The sequence below is a fragment of the Lycorma delicatula genome, chromosome 13, assembly GCF_047948215.1.
Source record: "Lycorma delicatula isolate Av1 chromosome 13, ASM4794821v1, whole genome shotgun sequence".
NCBI lineage: Eukaryota > Metazoa > Arthropoda > Insecta > Hemiptera > Fulgoridae > Lycorma > Lycorma delicatula.
The window spans coordinates 48,416,895-48,442,456 of NC_134467.1; the positions used below are offsets into that span (position 1 = coordinate 48,416,895).

At 29.6% G+C, this 25,562-nt stretch overlaps 1 protein-coding gene and 1 pseudogene across 2 annotated transcripts in view; one reads left to right on the forward strand and one right to left on the reverse strand.

Annotated features, from left to right (window-relative positions):
• Positions 1 to 4,190: 4,190 nt before the first annotated feature.
• Positions 4,191 to 25,562, forward strand: part of LOC142333860 (uncharacterized) — a 69,224-nt gene continuing 47,852 nt past the window's right edge. The window contains exons 1-2 of one of the 2 annotated variants that reach the window (XM_075381424.1): positions 4,191 to 4,342; positions 17,531 to 17,739. In XM_075381424.1, the coding sequence (XP_075237539.1) occupies positions 17,734 to 17,739 (6 nt within the window). In that variant the 5' untranslated portion in view covers positions 4,191 to 4,342; positions 17,531 to 17,733. Of the gene's footprint in view, positions 4,343 to 12,768; positions 12,925 to 17,530; positions 17,740 to 25,562 lie in introns of those variants that run through there. The other variant, XM_075381423.1, reaches the window with a different exon arrangement.
• Positions 5,566 to 6,674, reverse strand: LOC142333596 (cytochrome c oxidase subunit 1-like; annotated as a pseudogene).

The window sequence follows — 25,562 nt, forward strand, 5'->3', positions numbered from 1 at the left end:
AATGAACTGTAAAACAGCTCCGTTTTATAATACTGCAAGATTTTATCTAGATTATTGAAAAAACCTGAAATTAAAAACTAATTATAATACACAAAACAGATTAGAACCGGCAAATAAATTAAAAAAATAAAAATAAGAGAAAAAAGATAAATTAATATCTTTTGATATCAAAGATATGCATACTACAGGTATATGCATACCTGTAATAGATACACGGTGTGTTCAAAAAATAAACAAACATTTTGAATTATACTAATTATAATGTGTAACAACATTTTTAGTTTTTGTGTTATTTTTATTTGAATGTAACGTGTTTAAGTGTTAGTATTGATTTTTATAATGTGCAATTTTTAGGAGCAATGATGCGATGTAAAATTTTGTGTAAAACTGAGGAAAACTTTCACACAAACGTTTCAATTTTTGAAACAAGCTTATAGAGATGATGTTTGCTCTGGGTCATATGCAATGTTACAAATGATTTTCATGATTTAAAAGCGGTCATCAGTCAATTGAAGATGACCCTCGACCACGAAAGCCTCTGACTTCAACCGATGACAACCACGTTCAGAAAATCAACAAACTGGTGCAGAAGAGGTTAGCATCTCAACTGGATCATGACATGACATTTTGACTGAAAAATTGAACATGCATCGAATTGCAGCAAAGTCTGTTCCTTGTTTGATGAAAGAACATAGAGTGGATGTTTGTAGGCAACGTCTTGAACAAGCCGATGATGATGAAACATTCGTGCAAAGGATCTTAACAAGAGATGAAGCCAGGTTTATGGCTATGACATCGAGACAAAAGTTCAATCATCACACAGTGGATTGACAAAGAATCTCCATGCCCCAAGAAAGCATGTCAGTCTTGATCTGATGTTAAAGTGATTCTGTTTTTTTTTATTTTAATGGGATTGTGCGTACAGGTGTTTTAACAATAGTTACGTGAAAAAATCAGCAAAAAGAGACGAGAACTGTTGCGAGACAATTTGTGGTTCCTTCACCACAACAATACGCCCACACACTCTCAGCTTTGTCAATTCGTCAGTTTTGAACCAAATATCAGATGACTGTCCTCTCTTAGCCTTGCTACTCGCCAGATCTTTCTCATATTGAATTTTTTTTATTTCCAAAATTAAAGTCAGTGATGAAAGGATGCCGTTTGAACTATTGACGACATTAAAGCAAATTCATCATGGACCTTAAAAGCCATTTCAAATGAAGCTAACCAGGCCTGCTTCACGAAGTGGAAACACCGCTGAAAAAAGTGTGTGAATAGGGGGGGAGAGGATTTTGAAGCGGAGAAGGACCGATAATCTGTAAAATTAACCATAAGGATTAAAAATATAATGTTCAGTTATTTTCTGATCACACCTAATACAATAAAATTAACACAAAAAGTACTTATTAAAAACAACGTAAAAAAGAGTTGATCAAGTAATAATATTACTTGAATTATGCTTAAATCACAGTTATTTCAAATTTGGCATAAATTATTATATGAAAAAAGAAAGATTGACTGTGGATTCATAAATTAGTAATATAATGTCAAAAATTTATTCACAAAATATGGAAAAAAATAATAGTATATCAAATTCTCAAAACATACAAAATGAAGTAAATATTATAATAAATTTTTTAGATAATAAGATTAATAAAAACAAATATAAATTAGTGAGAATATTTAGAAAACTCCTATTTCTACGATAAATATGTTATTTAATAGATATATATTACAGTAAATTTGATTAATCCAATGATTATGCATAATTACCGGAGAATTTTATTAATCACTTACAATGTTGGAGAATTTAATAAATTCATAGTAATTTATAAAATATACTGTTCATTTTACATATTCTCCATATTAAGATATTTTACTTATTAAGATAACAGCTCGACTATAAGCATTGATTACTGAATTTATTATTTAAACAGTCACATAACTTAACCAAACAAATATATATGGAAAAGATAAGATATTTGAATTTAAAAATTTTTAGTTTTATTATTTTGTTTACATTTTAATTTAGAAAAGGTTCTTTTAACAATTTAAAATTTTAAACCTTAAGTATAATAAAATGATTTTTAATTCCAACTTTCCAATTTCAATTTTGATATGTAATTTGATACAAATCATTTATGATTTGAAAAAGTTATGTGGAGCAACTGATGACGCAAGCAACTTGTGAAAGCGCTCTTGCATGAATTATGAAATAAGGTAGGTGTCAAACTATTTTATTTTATTTATTAATTCTGTACTTAGGTGATCAGATTAATATAATATATATATATTTAAATATATAAATTATATATGTTACGGGCGATTAATCAAATTAACTGGTCACTGAATTAATCAAATTTACCATATCATATACATCCATTTACACAAAAAATGTCAACATATAACAGCATGTTAAATAGAGCTTTTAATTATATTAATAATTAAAAAAAGGACTAACAAAAGAGATTAATAGAATAAAATATATAGCTGTTAATAATGGTTATAAACAAAACACATAAATGCATTAATTAATAAAATAAATAATAATAATAATCAAAATTTTCTGAAAATATGCAATAATAATACATCAGCATACATGAAAAGACTTTTAATTAAAGAATTGAAGATAGCATAAGACAAGACTATTAAGATAGAAAAAACAGATAACAAAAAATTGAATAAGAAGTTATGTTAAAATGAAACTATAATAAACCGTAATAATAAATCAAGGTTCCAACCAAATTTTAAGATTTGTTTTTCCTGACTTTTCCTGACTTAACGTTAATGCTATTGCCATTTACTCCACAAATATATTGATATTTTATTCTTTTGCACCCTTCTCCATCACCATAGCAGCTGAACTGACACCTTTTTTATTATTTATTATTACAGTCATTTTTAAAATTTATTTCTTAATGATTTTTTTTACAACATACATTTAAAATTAGACTATTTTTTGTGATAAACTGTTTCAGTAAATTTCATCGCAAGCATGGTAAATAAAAGTAACAAAGATAAGAAATAAACTAACTAAACCAATATTTTTTTCCTGTTTAGCCTCTGGGTATCACCATCAGGTATTCAGAAGATGATATGTATGAGTGAAAGTGAAGTGTAGTCTTGTACAGTCTCAGGTTGACCATTCCTGAGATGTGTGGTTAATTGAAACCCAACCACCAAAGAACATCGGTATCCACAATCTAAAATTGAAATCCGTATAAAAGTAACTGCCTTTACTAGGATTTGAATGTTGGAACTCTCGATTTCAATATCAGCTGATTTGAGAAGACACATTCACCACTAGACCAACCCGGTGGGTAAACTAAAGCAATTCTTAAAAATAATTAACTCACACCTAAGATTGCTAAAACTTTTTCACAAAAACTAGCCTACATTATTTTGCAAAGAAAATAAAAAAAAAAGCTAAGAAACACAGATTTCAATTTAACAATGAGTATATGTATGATCACAACTTAGGAAAACTAAAATCACCATGACTAAAGTAATATAGATAAGAAAATTAGAACAGAAAACAAACATTATTAAGATTTACTTGAAAAATATTTTGTCATTATTCTAGCATATTTGCAGAATGCCATAAAAGTATGGTGGAAGGCCAGGATTAATGACATAAGAGCAATTAGTAGCCGCAAGCTGGAATTTTGATGCTTTACAACTATCAGGAAACATAGTTTAAAAGTTGCAAAATATCTTTACATACACCACCAGAATCTAATCGTTCAAATAAATAAACCTCTTTTTGTAATATTTCTGATTGACTGTATACCATGCTAACAATACTAGTCTGCAACACATACAAAAAGATAACTAAATATCATTAATCATTTTTAATTTTTACGGTATATTTATTTTTTAAATTCTGTCAACTCAGCTTTCAAAAAATATATGGAAATTCTGCTTCCAAAAGATCTTTTTAGAGATAATTGCAACAACTCGCACTGTTGCCGTCCCGTACACGCATTGTGTAAGCACAATCTTTTAAACAAATAACGAATTTTTAATACTGTATAAAATATTATGAGAGGTGAAACAGTATTGGAAATAATTTTAGAGGGCGCGATTGTTTTCATAATATATTTTGCCGTGACTGTACAAGAGATCGGTTGTTTATTTGAACGGTCGCGTTGCTGAGATAGGACAGAGAAATTACGTGTGTGAAAACAACGAATTTAACCAAACCCAGCAGTGGTCTCGGGTTGAAAGTAAATAAAGATGGCGCGGCATACGCTGTTCGATTTAGGCATCCCGCTAACGGCTACTCTTTGTTTAATTAATACATTTGTTTAATTTAGATACATGATTCTCATTATTGATTGAGGTAAGTCTTTTTTACATTAATATTATTTTAATATAACTGTTTCTAGTCATAATTCGTGTTATTATTTTTGTTTGAGTGATTTAACCGTACTTACCACGTAATGAAAACAATTTTTTGGTTAGAATACGATTTTCACCCGCTTATATTTACAAAATAAATTATTATTCTTCTATTTTTTTATATCATATACAAACGTTTGTAATATTATTTACTATTTCTATTGTTAGCCAAATAGAATCGTGAAAGTAAACGAACAAAAATGAAACAAGTTACATGCTTGGTATATTTTAGGTTTTATTTATTTATTTTATTTACAATTTAAAACTTACATGGTCATCCGTCAGATATATCGACAGATATACTAAAGAGTTATTATTACATTATAATGTAATAACCAATTTTATGTAACAACTAAAGATATTATTAGTTTTATAATACTTATAATAGTAGTATAATTATAAAAATTAATTTTACAAAATTAGACTATATATTTAAAAACTAATGAACAAATTATTTCTTTAATATTTGTAATGTATTAGATTTAGTAACTAAAATTATATTCAAGAAACAAAACTATACTTAATTACAACAACGAATTATACAATTAATATCTTGTTGCAACAATTACATAAAGAAAATAAATAACTAAGCTTTAACCATTCAACAATACATTATTTATTGATTTACAATAATTATCAACATTAAAATAATAACTAATCATGTTATAATTGTCTGGACTGCCAGTATAAATCCAACATGAATCCTGTTAGTACCTATTACGTTATAATTAGTGCCCACTCAATGAGAAGTTTTTAAAATCCTTTTTTTTCATTTTTACATTATTGATGTGATTCGGTAAAGAATTAAGTAATGCAGGAACAACGTACTTCTTTAATCGTTTACCATAAGTATTATTATATCTATCTGTGATAAAGCTCATTGCTCTCAAATTGTATCCACTTTCTACATTTACCCTGTATTCACTGTTGTAAAAGTTGTTAAAAATAATTAAGAATTTTAAATAGACCTCTAACTGACAGAAACCTTGTAAGATTATTTAAATTAGTGTCATAATTGTTATCAGAATCATAAAGAGCAATCAGTTATTCAGTTTAATTCTGGCTCTATTTATTACGTTAAATTTTATTCATGATGATATTTCTAAGGAAATTACTTTTTAATTTATTAATGAATTTTAAGTTAATGGCAATTTTCTGCCACTCTTAGAATGGCTTAGATACTAGTGGTAATTCATTAAATGAGTGTTCAGGGGGTGGTGTAATTGAAAATCATTCAATTGAGGATGATTTATTGTTTTTGAAAATTGTAATTCGTTTAAATGCTATAGCTTCTCATATAATAAATATGAATATTATAATTCTGATTATTGAAATTAATGATCCTATGGATGAAATTATGTTTCATGTCATGTAGTTATCTGGATAATCAGAGTATCGTCGTGGCATTCCTGCTAAACCTAAAAAGTGTTGTGGGAAGAATGTTACGTTTACTCCTAAAAATATGGTTGAAAATTGAATTTTTAATCATTTTTTATTTATTCTTATACCTGTTATTAGTGGGAATCAGTGGATGATTCTTGCTATAATGGCGAATACTGCTCCTATTGATAGTACGTAATGAAAGTGGGCTACAACGTAGTATGTATCGTGTAAAATTATGTCAATTGAAGAGTTAGCTAGAATTACTCCTGTTAATCCTCCAATAGTGAATAGAAATACAAATCCTATATTCATCTGAAGATTTTAATTCCTGTTGGTACTGCAATAATTATGGTTGCGGAGGTGTATGCTCGTGAGTCAATATCTATACCTACAGTAAATATGTGGTGTGCTCATACAATAAATCCTAAAATACCAATTGCTAGCATCGCATAAATTATTCCTAGATGGCCGAATGTTATTATTTTTCCTCTTTCGTTAGTAATAATGTGGGAGATTAATCCGAATCCTGGAAGGATTAAAATATATACTTCTGGATGTCCAAAGAATCAGAATAAGTGTTGATATAGGATTGGGTCTCCACCTCCTGTGGGGTCAAAAAATGAGGTATTAAAGTTTCGGTCTGTTAGTAGTATTGTGATTGCTCCAGCTAGTACTGGTAATGATACTAGTAGTAGAACTGCTGTAATTAGGACTGATCAACAGAAAAGGGGTATTTTTTCTATAGTTATTCCTTTTGGTCGTATATTTATTGTTGTTGAAATAAAATTAATTGCTCCTATAATTGATCTTAATCCTGCGATGTGAAGAGAAAAAATAGTTAAGTCTACTGAAGGTCCTGAATGTGCGATTTGGGCTGAGAGAGGAGGGTAAACAGTTCATCCCAAAAATAAAGTAGAGAGTTCCGATATCTTTGTGATTTGTTGAAAATATTCATTTATTCATTGATAATGGGATGGCTGATTTAGGTGATAGATTGTAAATTTATTTAAGGTTTTAAACCTCTCATTATTTGTCTTGTATTCAATTATGATTCTATATTGCAAATATAGAGGTGCGTTACTTGCTAAGGCTTATTTATAATAAATAATTTTAACTTTGAAGGTTAATAGTTTTTTTTAACTTAAATCCTTCTTTTTAGTTTAATTTAAAAATTATTATTATTGGAATTCCTATTAAATTTAAGATAATTGGTATAATTGATTCTTTTTTTATTATTTTTTATTTATTTGATTTGGTTATTGTAGGGATTATTATATTTAAGTATATGAATGTTGACATAATTGATGAAATTAATATAATTAGTGGAATTATTGGTGCTATACAAATTGTTGATTTTATAATTATTCATTTTATTAAAAATCCTGTAGTTGGAGGTATACCTCTTATTGATAATGATGAAATTATTAGGGATGTTTTTGTTAAATTTGTTTGAGTATTAATTTGGTTTAGAAAATTGATATTGTTTTTTTTGAACGTGTTTATTATGGTTAAGTTGATTATGGTATACATAATTAATAGAAGAGTAAATTGTTGTTTTGAAATTATTAATGTTATTATTAATTTAATTCTGGTTATTTGGGTTGCAATAATTGTAGGAATGATTTTTTGTATAGTTATCATTATTATGCATATCTCTCATCTTATTATTTGTATGATTCTTGGTACTCATAGGTGGAATGGGATTATACCTATTTTTATTAAAATTCTCATTATTATTAAAATTCTTTCATTAATGGGGCAGTTAATGATAGCGTTAATAATTATTGAGGTTATTATAATTGATGATGATATTCTTTGAATAATTAAATATTTTATAGATTGTTCATTTATTTTATTTATTTTTTTTAAAAGGGGTAGAAAAGAAATTAAATTGATTTCTACAGATATTCATGAGAATATTATTCTGTTTGAGGATATTGTTATAATAATTCTTACGGTTATTGTTGTGATAAATATTATTTTTGATAAATTTATTTTAATTAAAAAGAGAATTTATTCATCGATGGGGTATGAACCCATAAGCTTAATTTAGCTTATCTTTTTGTAAAAGGATGTGTGATGCATTAAGAATTTTGATTTCTTTAGTTTCAGTTTAATACTGGATTAATTCTGGACCCCTATTTTGTATTAAATTCATTTTATTTATGAGATAGTCTGTGGATGATCCCCATGCTGTCAAGCCGTATTTTTACATATATGTTTTATATGGTGATCCCATCTAAAAAAAGAGTCAAAATGTACACCCAAATATTTGTATTTGTCAGCATTCTGGAGATGTTCACAATTACAATTTATGTGGTAATTTTTTATACAGTCACATGTATGACAAATAATTTTTATCGGTCTTTAGGATTGAAGATAAGGAGATCTTACATGTAAAACAGCAGTTTTTTTAGCGTTAATAATTAGGCCTTTGTCATGAAGCCACTTTAATACATTATTAAAATCTTCTTGCATTAAAAACTCTGCTTCTTCCAATCGCTTATGTCCAAATGCTAAAACACTATCATCAGCGTATTGCAACAGACACGAATTAGAGATCGCGCTAGACATATCATTAACGTACAGATTAAAAAGTGTTGGGCCCAAGATAGACCCTTGAGGCACGCTACTATCCGTTTCGTATCTATCACTATATTTATCTTTAATTTTAACAATAAGTTTTCTGTTACTTAAATAGTTTTGTAGCATATTATTAAAAGTGCCATTAAACCCTAGCTTATTTAGGGCATCTAGAAGTTTATGATGGTCTAACGTATCAAAAGCTTTACGAAAATCTAAAAAAAGTAAGATTACACGGTTACATTAATTTAAGTTAATATTGACAAAATCAGATAAATCATTTATAGCATCATTAGTCCCAATCCCCTTTCTGAAACCGTATTGAGTTTCACTGATTAATTTGTTATCATCAAGGTATTTAGTAACATGCATAGAGACATACCGTTCAAAAACTTTTTCGATACATGACAGTATAGAAATTGGCCGATAATTATTTAAATCTTTAAAAGAACCGGCTTTATAGATAGGTCTAACAATAGACATCTTCAGTAGATCAGGAACCCTCCTTGATTTAATTATATTGTTTACTATAATTGAAATTAAAGGGCTGACTTTATTAACGACATATTTCAAATCTTTGATCCGTATGCCATCTACACCTGGCGATTTTTTATCATTCATAGATGAAATTATATTTTCTATTTGTTTAGGAGAACTTAAAGGTAAATGAAAAGACACAAGCTGCATGCAATTGCCACCCGTGAATTTCAAGAACTTATGTATACAATTATGTTTTAATATCATCTACTGAAGTTACAAAGTGTTTACCGATAATGTCTGCAGCGACCTTACCCGCGTTATTAGATGTACCGCTTACATATTTAATTATAGTATCGTGTAAGTTACGCTTAGAGGGTAACCCCATCAAAGAGTTAAGTAGTTTCCAGTTACCCTTAATATCATTCTTTTGAAAATTATTAAATTTATCATTAAAATTCTTCTCCTTCGCTTTTTGTATTTCAATATTAATTTTATTTCTATATAATATGTAATCTTTTCGAATTTCCAGGTTAGCTGGTGCTTTTTTCCATTTTTTGAACAGTTTGTCTCTATTTTATTTAGAATGTCATCCGTCATCCATGGTTTTTTTCTATTTTGAATTTTAATCCTATCAGTATTTCTGCGAACTAAAGAACTGTTATACACAGAATTAATTATATCAACGAATTTCTCATATGCAGATGGATTATTATCCATTTTATTACCTAAGGTGTCATAATTTATGCTATCTAACTTATATCTAATTAAGGCATTATCTAAGTAAAATGAACCAAGACTGTCATCCATCTATCGTCGGGATGAATTCTTGTACAACAGATCTGCTATTGTCACATAGCGATCAGAAATTTTAGTTTCAATTACTCCAGAAAAAACGTATCAGGAAAGCCTCTAATAAAAATGTGATCTATACAAGATCTAACAATTACCCCATCTCTTATTTCCTCCCTCGTTATATCAGATATGCAACACATGAATCCCGTTGTATGTAATAAGGTTTGATAGTAACTAACTACAGTATTTTCCTTAGTAAGATCAATGTTCATATCTCCGATTAAGACTGCATTATTATTATTACAATTATGAAGAATATTTTCAAGATCATGTAAAAATTCATGAACATTTAAATCTGGCGGTCTGTAAAAGCATATTATCGTAAAATCATCGGTCTTAACGCCCAATTTCACTGAAACCTGAATGCATAATAGTTCACAACTTGAGACAGTCAAATCTAACATTATTCTTTCAGCACTGAGTGTGCTACGACAAAGAATTAAAATACCACCACCAGACCTAATATTCTGGACACAGTGATAGGAGTCATAGCCATTAATTTGATAAAAATTAATTAAACTTATTTCATTATCCGTAATGTTTATCATTATCCATCGTTTCCTGAAGAAAGAGGTCATTAATTAGTTGCATTTTTTCTTATGATTGTGATAAATTTTAACCGTCTGTGGCATAGATGGCACTAATAACAACTTCTGTCTCTCTCTGATAGTAATGGTGCTGGGTATATATAACCTTACCTGTTGTGAAAGAAATGAAAATATCATTTGGACTACTGAACACCATTTCCATTTCAGTAAGTTAGTACATTGTTAGGCAAAAACGTGTACTATTTAGCTAAATGAAGTGTGTAACGGAAAACGGCTTCATTCCTCACTCTCGTTAGCAATTAGGTAGACGTAAATTAATAACAAAGCCTTTTCGGACATGTGTTTGTATTAACTTTTTTCCCTATATTAAGCTCTAGAATCAGTTTCCAAATTATGTACTTTTTCTCCTGAATCATTCTGTATATATATATATATATATATATATATATATATATATATATATAGAGAGAGAGAGAGAGAGAAAGATTACATTTTATAAAATTATTATTTTTTTAATATTTTCCATAATTTATTATAAGATATTTTCTCAATTAAAAGTTGTAATAACATTAACATTACAAATTCGATGCGGTGATGAACGTTTAAAAAAATGTAGATGGGATTACTCTCCCTTCAAAGTGAGAAATAATTTTTGTTACTTTATGAAATAATTTTATTTCATAGAATCAGTGGATAGTACATAAAAAATATAATAAAAATTAGAATTAAGTTTGATTTGGTATATTTATTTCTTTAATTGTTTTCTTATAATATTTAAGAGAACTATAATAAGGAATAAATATGCCGGAGGTTGGACATTTTTCAGTCTTCTTGAGAAGTTAGGTCTTATAAATAAATTATTCCTACAATACCTCTTCTTCAGTAAGAAATTAAATGATTTCTCTTTTCTATCAACACCAACACACCCGCGCGCAACACTCCCCCTCACTCACTCACTCACACGCGCGCGCGCGGTTAGAAAATTCTCGCGCCCTCTGAGGAACTTCTTCGCTACTAACTCGTGCCTTTCACGCTGCAATGTAAATCATATTTTAATAACTAATTACACGAGTCTATTATAATATAATTTATATTAAATTATAAATGCCGATCGTATGTGAGATTCAAACTCGGGAACTTTCAGACGAAATGTAGTTATTCGACGTCGACAAACGGTTTACTTGATGCGTGTTCATCAAGTATAACGTTATATATTTTGTTCTTATAAATATAAAAGAATTACACAAATGTGGGTTGTTTATTACATCTACGGCAACATTATTTCATTTATCTGGCCGTTTGTTATTTTTATTATTATAAACTTAAATATAATCCGAGTTAATTAAACGTTTTGAGTAACTGTTTTATTCTTAAACGCAATTTTATTTTATAAATAAGTTTATAACATTCTATCATATTAAAAACTAAGACTGTTGTGAGACTAGTAAGTGCGTAATAATCTGTAAAAATAGGCACATTGACAAGATGTCTACATCTTGTTAATTTTTTCTTTAAACCATAAGACTTCGCAACTGTTAATATACGTTTGGATTTATACTTTTTATGACTAACTGTTATTTATAAAGTAACATCGATCAGTCATATAGTTGTTAGTACGTCGGCTTCTAAATCTACCGGTCTCGGGTTTGATTCTGGGTAATAATTTGGCTTTTTTAAATATCTCATTAATTTCATTTCATCTCATCTCCGCTCGGTAAAATAAGTGTACAGGTTATTACGAGGTCGTATGGAAATAAAACTAGAAAAATCTGATCTGTTACGTAATATTAAAATTTTTGAATAAATTATTTTAAAAAACGGATAAACTTTATTCGAATCGTTTTAATATATGTATTAAAATTGAAGGAAATTTGTTATTTTAAATAAAATGTAATAAATATAAAATAACTGCGCTATTATAAATTTCCTAGATGTAACCGGGTATCGAATCTGGAACTTTTAGTCTAGCAGGTAAAGTAGCTACCTCTCTAATAGCATGGAGGTCATGTTACATCTAAAAAAGATTAATGCAATTTTTCTTTTTTTGTTAATTCCTTATTTGATATTTAAAAAATATAGTAACACTTAATAACAAAATTATATGTGCGCGGGCGTGTGGGTCGTATTTACATTTACTATATATTGAACTTGATTACGTATATAAAATGATATTACATGTAATTAAATAATAAGTAAGAATCTCGTTATTACCCCTTTGTGTACGGTTGGCTGTTCTCCATTTATAGTTTTAAGTGAAAATTTATTCTCTTTAATATTTTATCTAATTATAAGTTCGGCAACATTGATAGTAAATTTTAAAAACAATTTAATATTAGACGACGTGTAATGATGGATGATCTGATGTTAAAAAAATTTGATGATGAATGAAACAGTTTGCGAACCAAATTTTAGATTGAATAATTTTTTGTCGTTTAAAATAGTCTATCGATGACGTCATTCCGGAGTAGGGAGACGATGAGAAGCATTATGTGTTGTGTAACTAAAGAAATTCACCGAGATGTTTTGTCTTGTAGTTAGTTATTGGCGGGAATTATCGGTAGATAGGCGACTGAATACGTAGTGCAATTGCCTCCAGTTAACATTGTTTCTTAACCTAAGTTGTAACATCATCCAAATTTCATCTTTTTATTGAGATATTCCTTATTACTGATTTAAGGTGAGTTTTATTTATTTTGTTAATATTATTACAATTTTTAGACAATAATTGGCAGTTGTTTTATTCTGTGTATGTATTATTCAAATTATTTATTAGATTAAAAATGTTAGATTCCAGTTAACGCCGATTGATTTTTACAAACTAAATTTAATAATAATAAATCAATAAATTTGTTGTATTTATCAATTAATAATTTATCCAAGTACTAAATGGCGGGTAAACACTATCGAAAAAAATAAATAAAGAGAAACAAGTTATATGGTTGTATTTTAGGTTATTTGGTCATTAACGGTGTATATATTTAACTAAACTGATATAAGCAAAGGGTATTTCGTGAGTGATATATTAGATATATTAAGTTTTAAGTCTGATAACGAGAATGAATCGTGCTAAGCGAGAAAATAATTCGCGTCTGTATCGTTATAAAGAATATACTGATTTACTCTGGAGCTCCTGGGTTCGACATCCAAAATAGCTTACCGTTTCTTCACCGATCTGAGTTAATGTCGTTAAATATTCATAAATGAGTGTATTCTCGGGAATAACACAAAAATTTGAAAAAAATAATTTTTGATAGGAAAGAAAGCTACAAATAATCATTTTAATAAATTCGTAAAAATATTTTTAGAAATCTATCGGCGTATTTTTTATTTAACATATATATTTAACAATAATTAATCGTAAGAAAAGAAAAAAACATCGGTAGCGAGTTTGTAGAAGGCGACCGATATTTATAATTTATGTGAGGTTCTGAGTTCGACCCCGGGTAATTGTCACATATCTTAATAATTATGCGTACATAGTATTTAAAGCAGAAATTATTCGTAAAAAGTGTACGACATATATACAACAAACAGTCATTACAAATTTTTATATTTAACATTTCCCGTGTTTACTTTATATTTTTTAAGCTAACAATTTATGAAGTAACATAATTTAACGATGTACTCGTATTTTCGAAATGAAATTCTATACGCGTAATTTTTTATTACTACAAACGACGTTGTAACTTTTCTTCTCGTCGGGAAAAATCTTTGGATCAGAGGTTAAATTTTACGTAAATTTTTCATTTACAGTTACCGTTTTTTTTTTATAATTCCAACGAGAAATTTTTTAAAGCTTTTTCACGAACGGAATGGCATTAATAAATTTAAAAAGTGTCGAAAACCTTAACGGTCAATTTTTTTATTACAAAGTTTTTGTAAAAATGCACTTTGAGTGAGAAAATTGAAAAAATACAAACATGTTTAAGTAGCCCACCGCATACAGCGAGAGAGATTGACGGAGGGGGAGAGTGAGAGAGTGACTGGGAGAGAGAGGGGTCGAGTGAGAGACAGAGCGGGTAGTGTGAGAGAGCGAGGAGGATGGAGCGAAATTGAGAGAGGGGTTGGTAGGGGGATCAGTGATGGAGAGGAAGCGAGACAGAGGGTCTCTCTCTCTCTCTCTCTCTTACTTCTCTTCTCTTCTAATACTATTCTTAATACGGAGTGGAATATATTAACGCAGCTCTAACATTGTGACTACAACAGGTGCCATGTTGCCAATTAGCCTGTTTTTTCCTTCCCCCCTGGCCCTTTGGCCGCCAAGATCGGCATCAGGTAATTGACTGGGTTGCGTATTTGACATTTACATAGAATAAACCTTCCAACCTAAACTAGTAAGCAAGATGAATACAAAAAATTATTTTTAATAAAATTTTTATTATTAATTTTTTTTTTTAAATTTAATAACGAATCATTATTATTTTACTATTATTTACAAAAAAAAAATTAAAATCGTGTTAAATTCTCTATTTGACAATATTGATATTTATCGTTTATGTATTAGTGTTAAAAACTTAAAATTCATACTTGATAACTTTTTTGTTTTTTTTAATTTTGTTAGTAAAATTATTATTATTATTTTAGTTAGTCAAATAATCACTGATCTTATACATCCGACCTCAGTTAACCGGACTTACATATTTTATTTATCCGTAAAATTTACATAAATTATTGCTTGTTTTAAGTACTCGAATTATCAGAGAGATTTTCTTGTTACAAAATTGTGATTCAAATTAAATATAATCTGAGATTAATGTTTATTAAAACGTCGATTATTCGAACCTCCATATCTCAAACATTTTTCGACTAATTGCGGGGCCTTTTATCCGGAGGTCCCGGGTTCGAATTCCGATGAGGCATGGCATTTTCACACGCTACAAAATTGCCATCTCATCTCATCCTGTGATGCAATACATAACGGTTGGCGCTGTGGAAATGAAAAAATTGTAGATACTGTGTATGTTGTCAATACGAGTAAAATAAATTAATAAAAAAAAGCTGGTTATTTAGTGTAACATAACTTATATAAATCATACTGCATCATCTGCGGAACTGCTCGGCGACGGCTGTCTACAATCCCGTTGCTACGAGTGGTACCCCCACCCTTCACAACAGCTGTGTTGAAGGTTAAACTGCATAAAGCAATTTTAACAGTATAATAATTAACGAATTTATAATACTGACTAAAATAGAGTCTTTCGGTTCATTTTTTTTCTCACACCACCCGGCATTTTTATTTATTTATTTTGTATTTTAAATACACGTATAAGCAGCACGGATGTAAGTCAATAATATCGAAACTTAGTTCTTCAATATCCTTTTTCGTTTTTTTTAATTAGCTCTATTTGTTTTTTTTTAATTAGCTCTAAATAAATAAATTTAACTGTATGGAGACTAAATTGATTCTAGGCGAAATATTTTATAAATATTATAAATGCGATTATGTTTTGAAAAAGATTATGTTTTGAGAGTCGAACCCAGGATCTTCAACTTAGATTTTTTTTAATATTGATACTCGGATATACATTACGAATTGAACTACTTACTATCCAAACCGGGAATTGAACGATTTTTTAAATATTGTTTTTTTATCGTTAATAAACAGTATTTTTGAATGAAACTGTGTTAAATAAAGTAAAACTCTGTTTTGGGGGAAGATCAAGTCTATTCTTTAACGTTATGTCATATTTATTTTAACGTTAAGTATGTGATTTTGTGCGGAAACGAAGAATCGAAATCGCGACTTTCAGTTTGTCAGTCTTTTTTTTTTAAACTGAGAATCGAACCTCCAGATTTTCATTATTTAAATTCTTTTTCTTTCGTTTTTAATATTTTTACGAACTTATTTTTAAAAAAACTTACATCAGAAAAACTGAACTCTGTGGTAATCAAATTGAGTTAAAATTTTTTTTTATAACGATTATGCGTGCAATTGATAACAACTCTATAATCGAATCTTCAATTTAATTTTTTTTTTTTAACGCATAAAACTCCCTACAAGTATTACATATATGGAGTGATTCCCGAGCTATAACCGAACCCTAAAAATTAAATATAAATTTAATACAAAAATTTAATCTTCTTTAAAAAAAATTCCAAATTTTTTTTTTGAATAAAGGACGTTTAAGAAATTATAACGAAACGAACTGGAAATTATATGAGGCTTTAACTCGACAAGTACAAAAACCTGACTCTTTCTGCTCGCGGAAACGATAATACTATTTTAATTCAATAATTTATTGTTATTAAATATTCACCATAATATTAGGTTGGTGGTTGTGTGTAGAAGTACGGTATTTCAATTCTAAAGCGAATTAAAATTTAAAGCCTGACAGGGATATGAACACGGGACCTTTCGGATAAAAAGGGAAGACATTGCTACTCCACCTCGGCGACTGGCGAGGTGATTAGTTGATACGTGCTGAAGTATTAATTACCTGTGACTTTCAGTATAGTCAGTTTCACTATGTCAGTTACCGAGGTGACAAATCGATTACAAAAACGCAGTGAGACGCGAAAAATTATAAGTTACTTTGTAATATCTAAGTATAATTTTTGAGATAAATCCATACTAAATGTGTGTTTGCACGTTTGTGTTCGCGCGCTTTTTTGTATTATAGACGGGCTGGGCTCTACTGTGAAATACGGTAGTCGGCTTGCTGAGATAAATTTAGAAATAATCCTTTTATATCATAACCCCCTTATGTACTAATTAATATTTCTTATCTATATTAAAATAAATGATCCTGTTTTTTTCTCTGTGATAAGTTACTAAATACGATATGGTCTAAGTTATTGTAAAATTGTGTTCAGATCCTGACAGGGAATCGAACCCGACACCATTGGTGTAGCAAGCAAGCATGCTACTTTATGTTACACTAAAGTGGTGACGTAACATTTTTATTTTTATTTACGCTATTACGTTTTTTTATATTAAAAGAAAATAGCAATATTTAGTAAAAAAGATGAACGGGCGCTCTCTAGTTTTTTTTTTAAATTAAAATAAAATATGCGTGAGTGTAAATTATATCCGTAAATTGAATATTAGGTAAAACGAAATAACTGAAAACCTTACATTACAGTTTAACGTTGGTTACGTTCCTTTGTTAACTTTGTATACATAGGTTTAAGCGAAAATTTGGTTTCAATTATTATTTTGTAAAAGTTTTCAAATCTGTAAAACATTAATGTTATACTGTCGGTTGTTATTATGAGAGGAGAAACAGTACAGTGTAGGCAATACATTTTAGTTGGCGCGCTAATTTTCATAATTTATTTTGCAGGTTTGTTATTCGGACGTTGTTTGAATCGACAGAGAAATAACGTGCGTGGCAGAGAACGAAAACTTATGGAATCTAGCGACATTACAGATGGCGCTGTGTGATATGCAGTTCAATTTGGATCCTCGTGTCTGCGGTCATTCTTGTTTAACTATTTCTTATACGTTGTTTATTTTGTTTTGGGTGTTTAATGACCCTCATTATTGATGGAGGTAAGTTTCTTTATATTAATATTATTTTAATATAGCTTAAAATAAGTGTTATTATTTTTGTTTTCTTATCACGTACTGCATTTTCTATTTATAACACCGGCTACATAGTATCCCTCAAAAATAAACAAAAGTTACACGCTTGTTTATAAATTTTAGGTTAATCGGCCGATAAATAATTAACCAAATAAAATAGAAAAAAGAATTATTGCACAATCTAAACGTACATTACTCGTGGGTTAAGCAAAGTACGGTTAATGTGTAAAAACAATTATTTTAAATCGTTAGTCGCCAGTAATCAGTTTCACACTTTATAGATCCAAGCGATATAAAAGACAAGTACGGCTGTGTCATCGATGCGGTGATAAATTAATTTCTAGTTTTACCGATTTCAATTAGCAGTAATATTTGCAATTTATAAAATAATATTGCGTTTTTAACCTAGAAAAATAATTTTTTCAAAAATAATATCGATCAAGTTCATGCCACTACATCTTTTCAATTAAATTGTAAAGATTATTATTTTTTAAGATATTGTAATTAATTTTCATTTTTTTATTTACAAAGTTACTAAAAAAAAGAAGAACAAATCCACTTTAAATCAAACCAGACTGTTTTCATCTAACCCGACACGATACTTCAAAAGTAGAGAGGCAGCGGTATTTTTTTAGTTTACTACTATTGCTCTTTTCCATGACTTTTTTCATTCGTAAAAACTATAATTTTTTAATTTATAAAGAAAAAATCATTAACAAAAATATAAAGAAAAGTTTATACTGGATTTACTCGTAAAAATAATACGCATTTTTCAGTTAATAAACTGCAATTAAATTGTTTTAATTTGTAACTCGCTGGTTCGATTTTTTTTTTTTTACAAAACTTGATCATTTTATGAAAAACAAATGATTACGATAACTTTTGTTATTAATTTTGTAAAAGTGCTTTTAAGAAACAAATAATTATATCGGTAGAATAACTATCTGATATAGACTTAATTACTACATTCCACACGGACTGGAGTCTGTGTATAACATATCGTTTCCTGAAAAAAGAATCCATTAATTTGTCGCATTCTTTCTTGCGATTGTAATAAATATAAACGGTCTCTGGTATAGGAGGTACTAATAAGAATTGCGTTCTCGTTCGATAGTAATGATGCTCGGTATATACAGCCTTCGTTGAGGAAAAAGAAGTGAAGGTGTCATTTGTACGACTGAACATCATTTCCGTTTCAGTAGGTTAGTACCTTGTTACGCGACAACGTATGTTAGCTAAGTAAAGTATTTAACGGGAAACGGCTTCTTCCTAATTCTTCTTAAAGAATTTGCTAGTCGTAACTCGATTACAAACTGTTTTCGGACGTATGTTTGTACGAACCCTTCTTCTTAATTTCAAGCTCTAAAATCGGTTCCCAAATTATTTCTCTTTCCTCCTAAATCATCTTATGTGTGTATACATATATATTTAATTACTCAAATTAAAATATAAAGTGTATAGTTTACATTTTATAAAATTATCTTTTTAAAAACATCATTTACGATAAAATAATTTCTTCACTAAAAGTCTATTTAAAGTTTGTAAATTCGATGCGACGATCAACGTGAACGTTTAAAAAATTTAGACGGGATTACTCTCCTTTTACAGTGAGAAGTATAATTTTTGTACTTATGAAATAATTTCATAGAATCGATACACGTACATAAAAAAATATGTCAGAGATTCCAATTAAATTTGTTTTGACTATATTTATTCCTTATAATATTTAACATAACTAATAAATAAAATAAATATCGTGGAGGTTGGAAATTGAAAGCGCCCTTGAGAAGTTAGATCCGATAACGAAATTATTATCCACTATAGTGCATCTTCGGTAAGAAATTAAATGATCTTTATACCCTCAAAATTTACGCGCGCACACGCACCCACAGAGAGAATGAGAGAGAGAGAGATTGAGTGTGAGTGTTACAGAATTTTCGCGCTGTCTGGGGCAGAGTGAGGTTTAAGAGACGGGGTGATGATAGTGATTGTGATGTTTTATTACTTTCCAAGAGCGACTTTTATTTTGATAATCGTATTCTCTAAATAAGTATATAATTTCGTACCAAATTCTTACGGTATTTTGTATTTCACTTTTAGTCGTTTCTGAAATTTTAAAATGTTTGAAATTTATCGGTGATAAATTATAATTTTAAACTTGTATTTACGAGAATAAAGAGTAACAACAAAAATAATAGTAATGTAAAAACATTGGCAAAAGATACCAGAATTGCAGGTAGACAGAAAGTTCTGTGTTCAAATTTCGGTCAGAATTGGCTTTTTTATACGCTTTATTAAAATTTGAAATAAAAGTAAGTGACGAACTGAATGTCGGTCTATTGCCCGTACAAATAAATAAATGGAAAAATGTATTAGGTATTAATACGTGTTAGGAATAACATTAATAAAAATTACTAGGTCGAATTGTAAATAAAACTGGAAAAATTTTATCTGTTATTATGTAATATTAGAATTTTTTTTTTGTGTAAATTACTTTACAAAACTGATAAATTTAATCGTAATATTTTTAAAAAAATTATTAAGATTAAGGGAGATTAATTATTATTTTAAATAAAATGTAATAATAGATATAAAATGATCGACAAATCTTGATTTAATTTAATTATATCGAACGTCTATATAAGAAATATAATAGGGATATTAACTTTGTTATTCGACAGTAATACACACACACGTACGTACACATGTACGCACATTTACGGTTGTATTTGAATTGTACCATCGCGTGACCAGTACTACTGTCCGAGGGTAGCCAATCAGAGTGAAGATAGCCACCTGCTGCATTTGTTTCATCTCCCTCCTCTCCCCGCACCATCATCGCAGTAGTCAGACTGACAAGTTGTTTTTACTATGCGTCATCCCAATAAAATTAAACAAAAAAATAATTACCTCTGAGAGCGTATGAACCATACAATTTTATAAATTATTATTTTATTTTATCATTGCCTATCGAACTATTGTTTTTCTATTAAAGCATTTATTACTATAAAGAATTTACTTATTACATTTATTTTATTTATATTTAATTTTTTTATTAAACATTTCGCTTTTATTATAATCTGAATTTTTTTAAATCTAGCACAAATTATGTATTACAGTAAATAAATTTGTACCTGGAACTGGTGTAGGTGTATAACGGAACAAAATTTAACAGAAAACAGCGAATGAATTTATGAAAATTAAAAACAACTTTTTAGCGTAATAAATTTAGATCGCAAACAACAAACTGATTTGTAGAATTTAATAATCTTCGTGAGAATAGTACACTTCGCAGCACTCGTGTTTCATCTAACGCCGACCGTTACAAGCCGATGAAAAGAAAAAAATTCTTCAAGTAATACAGTTTAGTTCCAAAACGAGCACGGGAAGAATTTCTACGCTACTCGGCATTCTACAAAGTACAGTACGGAGGACATTACACGCTCAAGGACTGAATCCTTGTCACGGCCAGAAAATACAACACCTCAAGCTTGGTGACCGTGCCGGAAGAGTTTTTTCAGCGGGTTAACATAATTACTTTTAAATCTCGTTCGTACTATTTTCGGACGAAGCTACTTGTATCCGTAACGGCGTAAACAACACGTGAAATTCACATCGGTGGTGTGAAGAAAACCACACGCTCCAGTCGGATCAAATTTCCAGCCGTAATTTTCGGTGAACGTTTGATGCGGCACTATCGACAACAAATTAGGCCCTTTCTTACTAGAACGTGTTACGGGGAGAAATTTTTAAACGATGTATTTTTTTGCTTGAAAATTTGTCATCGTAGAAACAAATCGAAATGTATTATCGACTTGATGGAGTACCGACCCGTTTCCCGAATAAAGTAAGACGGCTTTTTTAGATGAAAAATTTACCGGTATATGGACTGGACGTAGAGGGCTGGTAAATTGTCCGAGTAGATCGCTGAACCTTAAACCCCTTAGATTATTGTTTACGGGAACGGATGAAATGAGAGGTGTACAAGCAAAGAGTAGATGCACGTGACGAACGAACTGATCGCTTGCATTGTGTCCTCATCAAGGAACGTCAAGGAAACGAGTTGAAAAGAGCATCGATGTCAACGGTGGAATTTTCCAACATTTATTTTAAATTTAAAAAAAATATAAACCACAGTGAGTATTTTTTTTAAAAGTAAATTAAAACTATTTTAATTTTTCAAAGGTTAAACATATTTTACTAAATAAAAAAAGAAAACGGTTGTTTTTACTTTTACAAATCCTTAAAGTTTTTTTTTCCATAGAGTATATTACAACGATTTTCTCAGAATTAAACTCTCTACAAGTTTGTTTAACAAAGTTATACTACTTCAAACCTAAAAAAACGTGTTTTTCGTTACTGAACTTTTTTGTTCTACGCTGGATATCGTGAAAATAAGGGATGATAGTTCTGGGGTTTTTTTTATTCTATTTTACAGGTCAAAAAACAAGAAACCATCAATTTTACCCCTTATATAACGCCTTAAAAATTTCAGTATGACTTATTTCACCGGGGAACTGAAATCCGAGGGAAATCTATGCTAGCCGTAAATTTACAAAGAAGCGTTTTCGGACATATGTTTGTACGTGAACTTTTTCCTTTATTTCAAAATCTAGAATCGGTTCCCAAATTATTTCCCATTTCTCCTGAACTGATAGTTACCGTTTATTTAATGTTCCATTTCTGACAAACCTCAAATCAGGTGACTTTATTATTAATATAAAAGTACACCTTAAAACAATCGCACGCGCGCGCATAGAAATTTGATATCAAATATCTGTAAATATTTAAAATTAAATAAATAAAACGAATGAAGATTGTAACAACGGAAAAAGAACTGCTCCCCCTGTTACATTGAAAGTCGTCGGTTGAATTGCCGCCTAGTTATGGTAAACGTATAACAAAACAATCAAAACGTAATTAATAGCTGAACCGACTTAAAAGCGAAAAATAAAATTAATTACTCGATTTCCGTAGCCGAGCGGTAGCGTCTCGGCCGTTCATTCAGAGTACCGGGTTCTAATCTCGACCAGACACTGTATTCTTCATACGCTAAAAATTTCCATTTTACGTTCCCACCTTTGAAGTGTCTTTGTAAGCTTCTGCGGTGAATTAATTCATCCATCGAAAAAAAATAAATGAACGATAAACATTGTATAGATAGATGATAACAGCAACCGATTCAGTCATCGTGTACGGAGGAAGTTATTACGTCTAATGTTTGACGTAGCAGAACTGCGGTTCAAATTCAGTTTCTGTAGAGAGATATTCAACATTCATAGTGAATCGATTATCATATGATAAAAAATGTCACTCCCTTACCGTGAATCAAACCGAGTATTAATAAAATAAAAGCTACACACTACCGCACTACACTATCTGATTGTTCTGTCGCCTAAAGTTATTCGCCTACTTTCAATCGAGACGTGAAAGTAAAAGATACCTATATAAACTTTTCTTTTGGGGTTTAATTAAATTAATAAATAATTTTTATAATATATTATATAAGAGTATATAATACTCGGGAACGCGTAAATACGCTATTTCATTAATAAAAAAAAGGAACTGTCCCGGCATTTGTGTGGATGGATCAAGGGAAACCGCGGTAAAACCTTAATCAGATCGGCATGACAAATTTCACTATAGATTACAAAATAAAATTAGGTGCGAAGTCCATAAATATAAAAACAGATCAAATAATATAGAGATAAATAAATTAAGCGACTAAATATAAAATAATTCACAATTCAGAAGGCGTTAATGAAATTATTTGTATTTGTTTACACTGTGAACAGGATACAGGAAACCGAGGGTTTTTTTTTACTTTTTAATCGGTATAATTTAAAAATTTATACACAGTAATATTGTTTATGTAGAATGAAATAATTTGTTTTTTAAATAAACAACCGACGTTAAGTTTTTTTTTTGAAACGGTTCAGTAACGGAAGCATAATGCGGGCGATGTACACATCTTTTTTCTTTTAACCCGTGATTTCTCATAAACTACTAAAAATACAGTTCTCAAACCAATTTCTTTCGATTTTTCACTTCGAATTTCATAAAGAAAAGAAAAACCGTCGCGTCTACTCTTTTATTTGGATCTACAGTCTGGCTGAATTTTACCAAACCGGCAAGAATTAAGGTAAAACTTTTGTCAGACAAGACTCGCTAACAAAGAAAATGTAATTTTTAAAACTATTTGAATGTAAGCTATCTAAATTTTTAATTGAAGAAACATATTTTCTTCTTCAGGGGTTCATGATTTTTTTTGTTGTAATTTCAAGTAATGCTCATTACAGTTTTTTTTTGTAATATATATATATTTTTTAATTATAAATAATCTAAAACAGTATAATTTGATAAAGGGGAGATCGACTAGGAAACAAAATGTTTTACTAAGAAATTTGATTTTTTCCTCGATATACTTTCAATACTGCATAATTTTTGTAATAAAAACGTCATTTGACAAAGGGGTTCAAATCTGACTCGAATTTTATTACTCGATATTTAAAAATATTTCGCGATTGTACTCGCGAATATCAGTGGCGTATTTGGACTAAAAATCAGTCAAGAGGAAATCTGGGGAAGTTATGCAACCGTTTACTAGTTTTGTTTTTGTTAAAAAAAAAATTACAAAAATATATAAATAAAATATAATTTTTTATAGGAATAGAATAAAATAAGTGGACTGTGAATTTCTTATTCTGTAGTCTTCAATTAGCCATTATTTCTAATTCTCATTAGACGGCTTACATACACAACTTAATTTAAAATATTTATATTTTTATTTAAATATAATATTTATTCGTTTACTTAATTCAATGATTCTAACTAAAGCGCGCGCGCATACCGTATTTAATTCGCGCAGGTGTGACGGTACTAGAGGCAACAATCGGCACTAACTAAAGTAATTTCACAAGTTACACAGAACAAATTTCGCTTATACCGTCGGCAGATTGTTGCAGCTGTGAGGTTGAACGCACCAGGTAACGCACCTTAATTAACCGGGCGATCGAGTTCGAGACCAGGCCGGTCCGAATTATTTTTTTACACTTTAAATATTATTCATTTATTTAATTTTACCGCTCACCTGTGACGTCACAATATACTCGTATAACAGTAGAGCATTTTTTGGGGTGGAGGTGCGATTTCGCAAATATTTTTATTTTTAAGAAAAATACGACTTTAATTAGGTGAAATCTCGTGATACTGAAGGTGCTCTTGCTCTACAGCCTCGCCCCCTTGAGTTTTTAAGTTGAAAATTTAACGCATCAATGCCCCGTATATAGAAGTAATCTGACCGTGTTTGGTCAAAATCTGTCCGGTTGATCCGGTGATATAAGACGATTTTGAGGTCAACACCGAACTCGTACACTCGTACGTACATATGAACATTAACATTCGGAAAATTTCCATCCGGTTTTTTGGGTTCTGTAGATGCGAAACGTCAAGATCCGGCGAAAACCGCATATGCCCGAATTGGACAGATTACGATACTTTTTCCTTCTAGAGCTAAAGCTCTACTATAGCGTTATTTAGACGGGAAAGTAAAAGAATCGCTCAAGATTTTCCTGGATAGATCAAGGGAAATCATGATAAATACATAACCGTGATAAATTCATGACAATGAGTGTCACAAAATATTTAATTACATAAAAAAAAAATTAAAATCAGTTAAAAATTGTATTTACTATATGTAACCTATCGGCAAAATGTTCCGTTGAATCGCTTAAAACTTTAATTTAAATTTACTGTAGAGGTATCCTTCGTAAGTTAGATCCACGTATGGA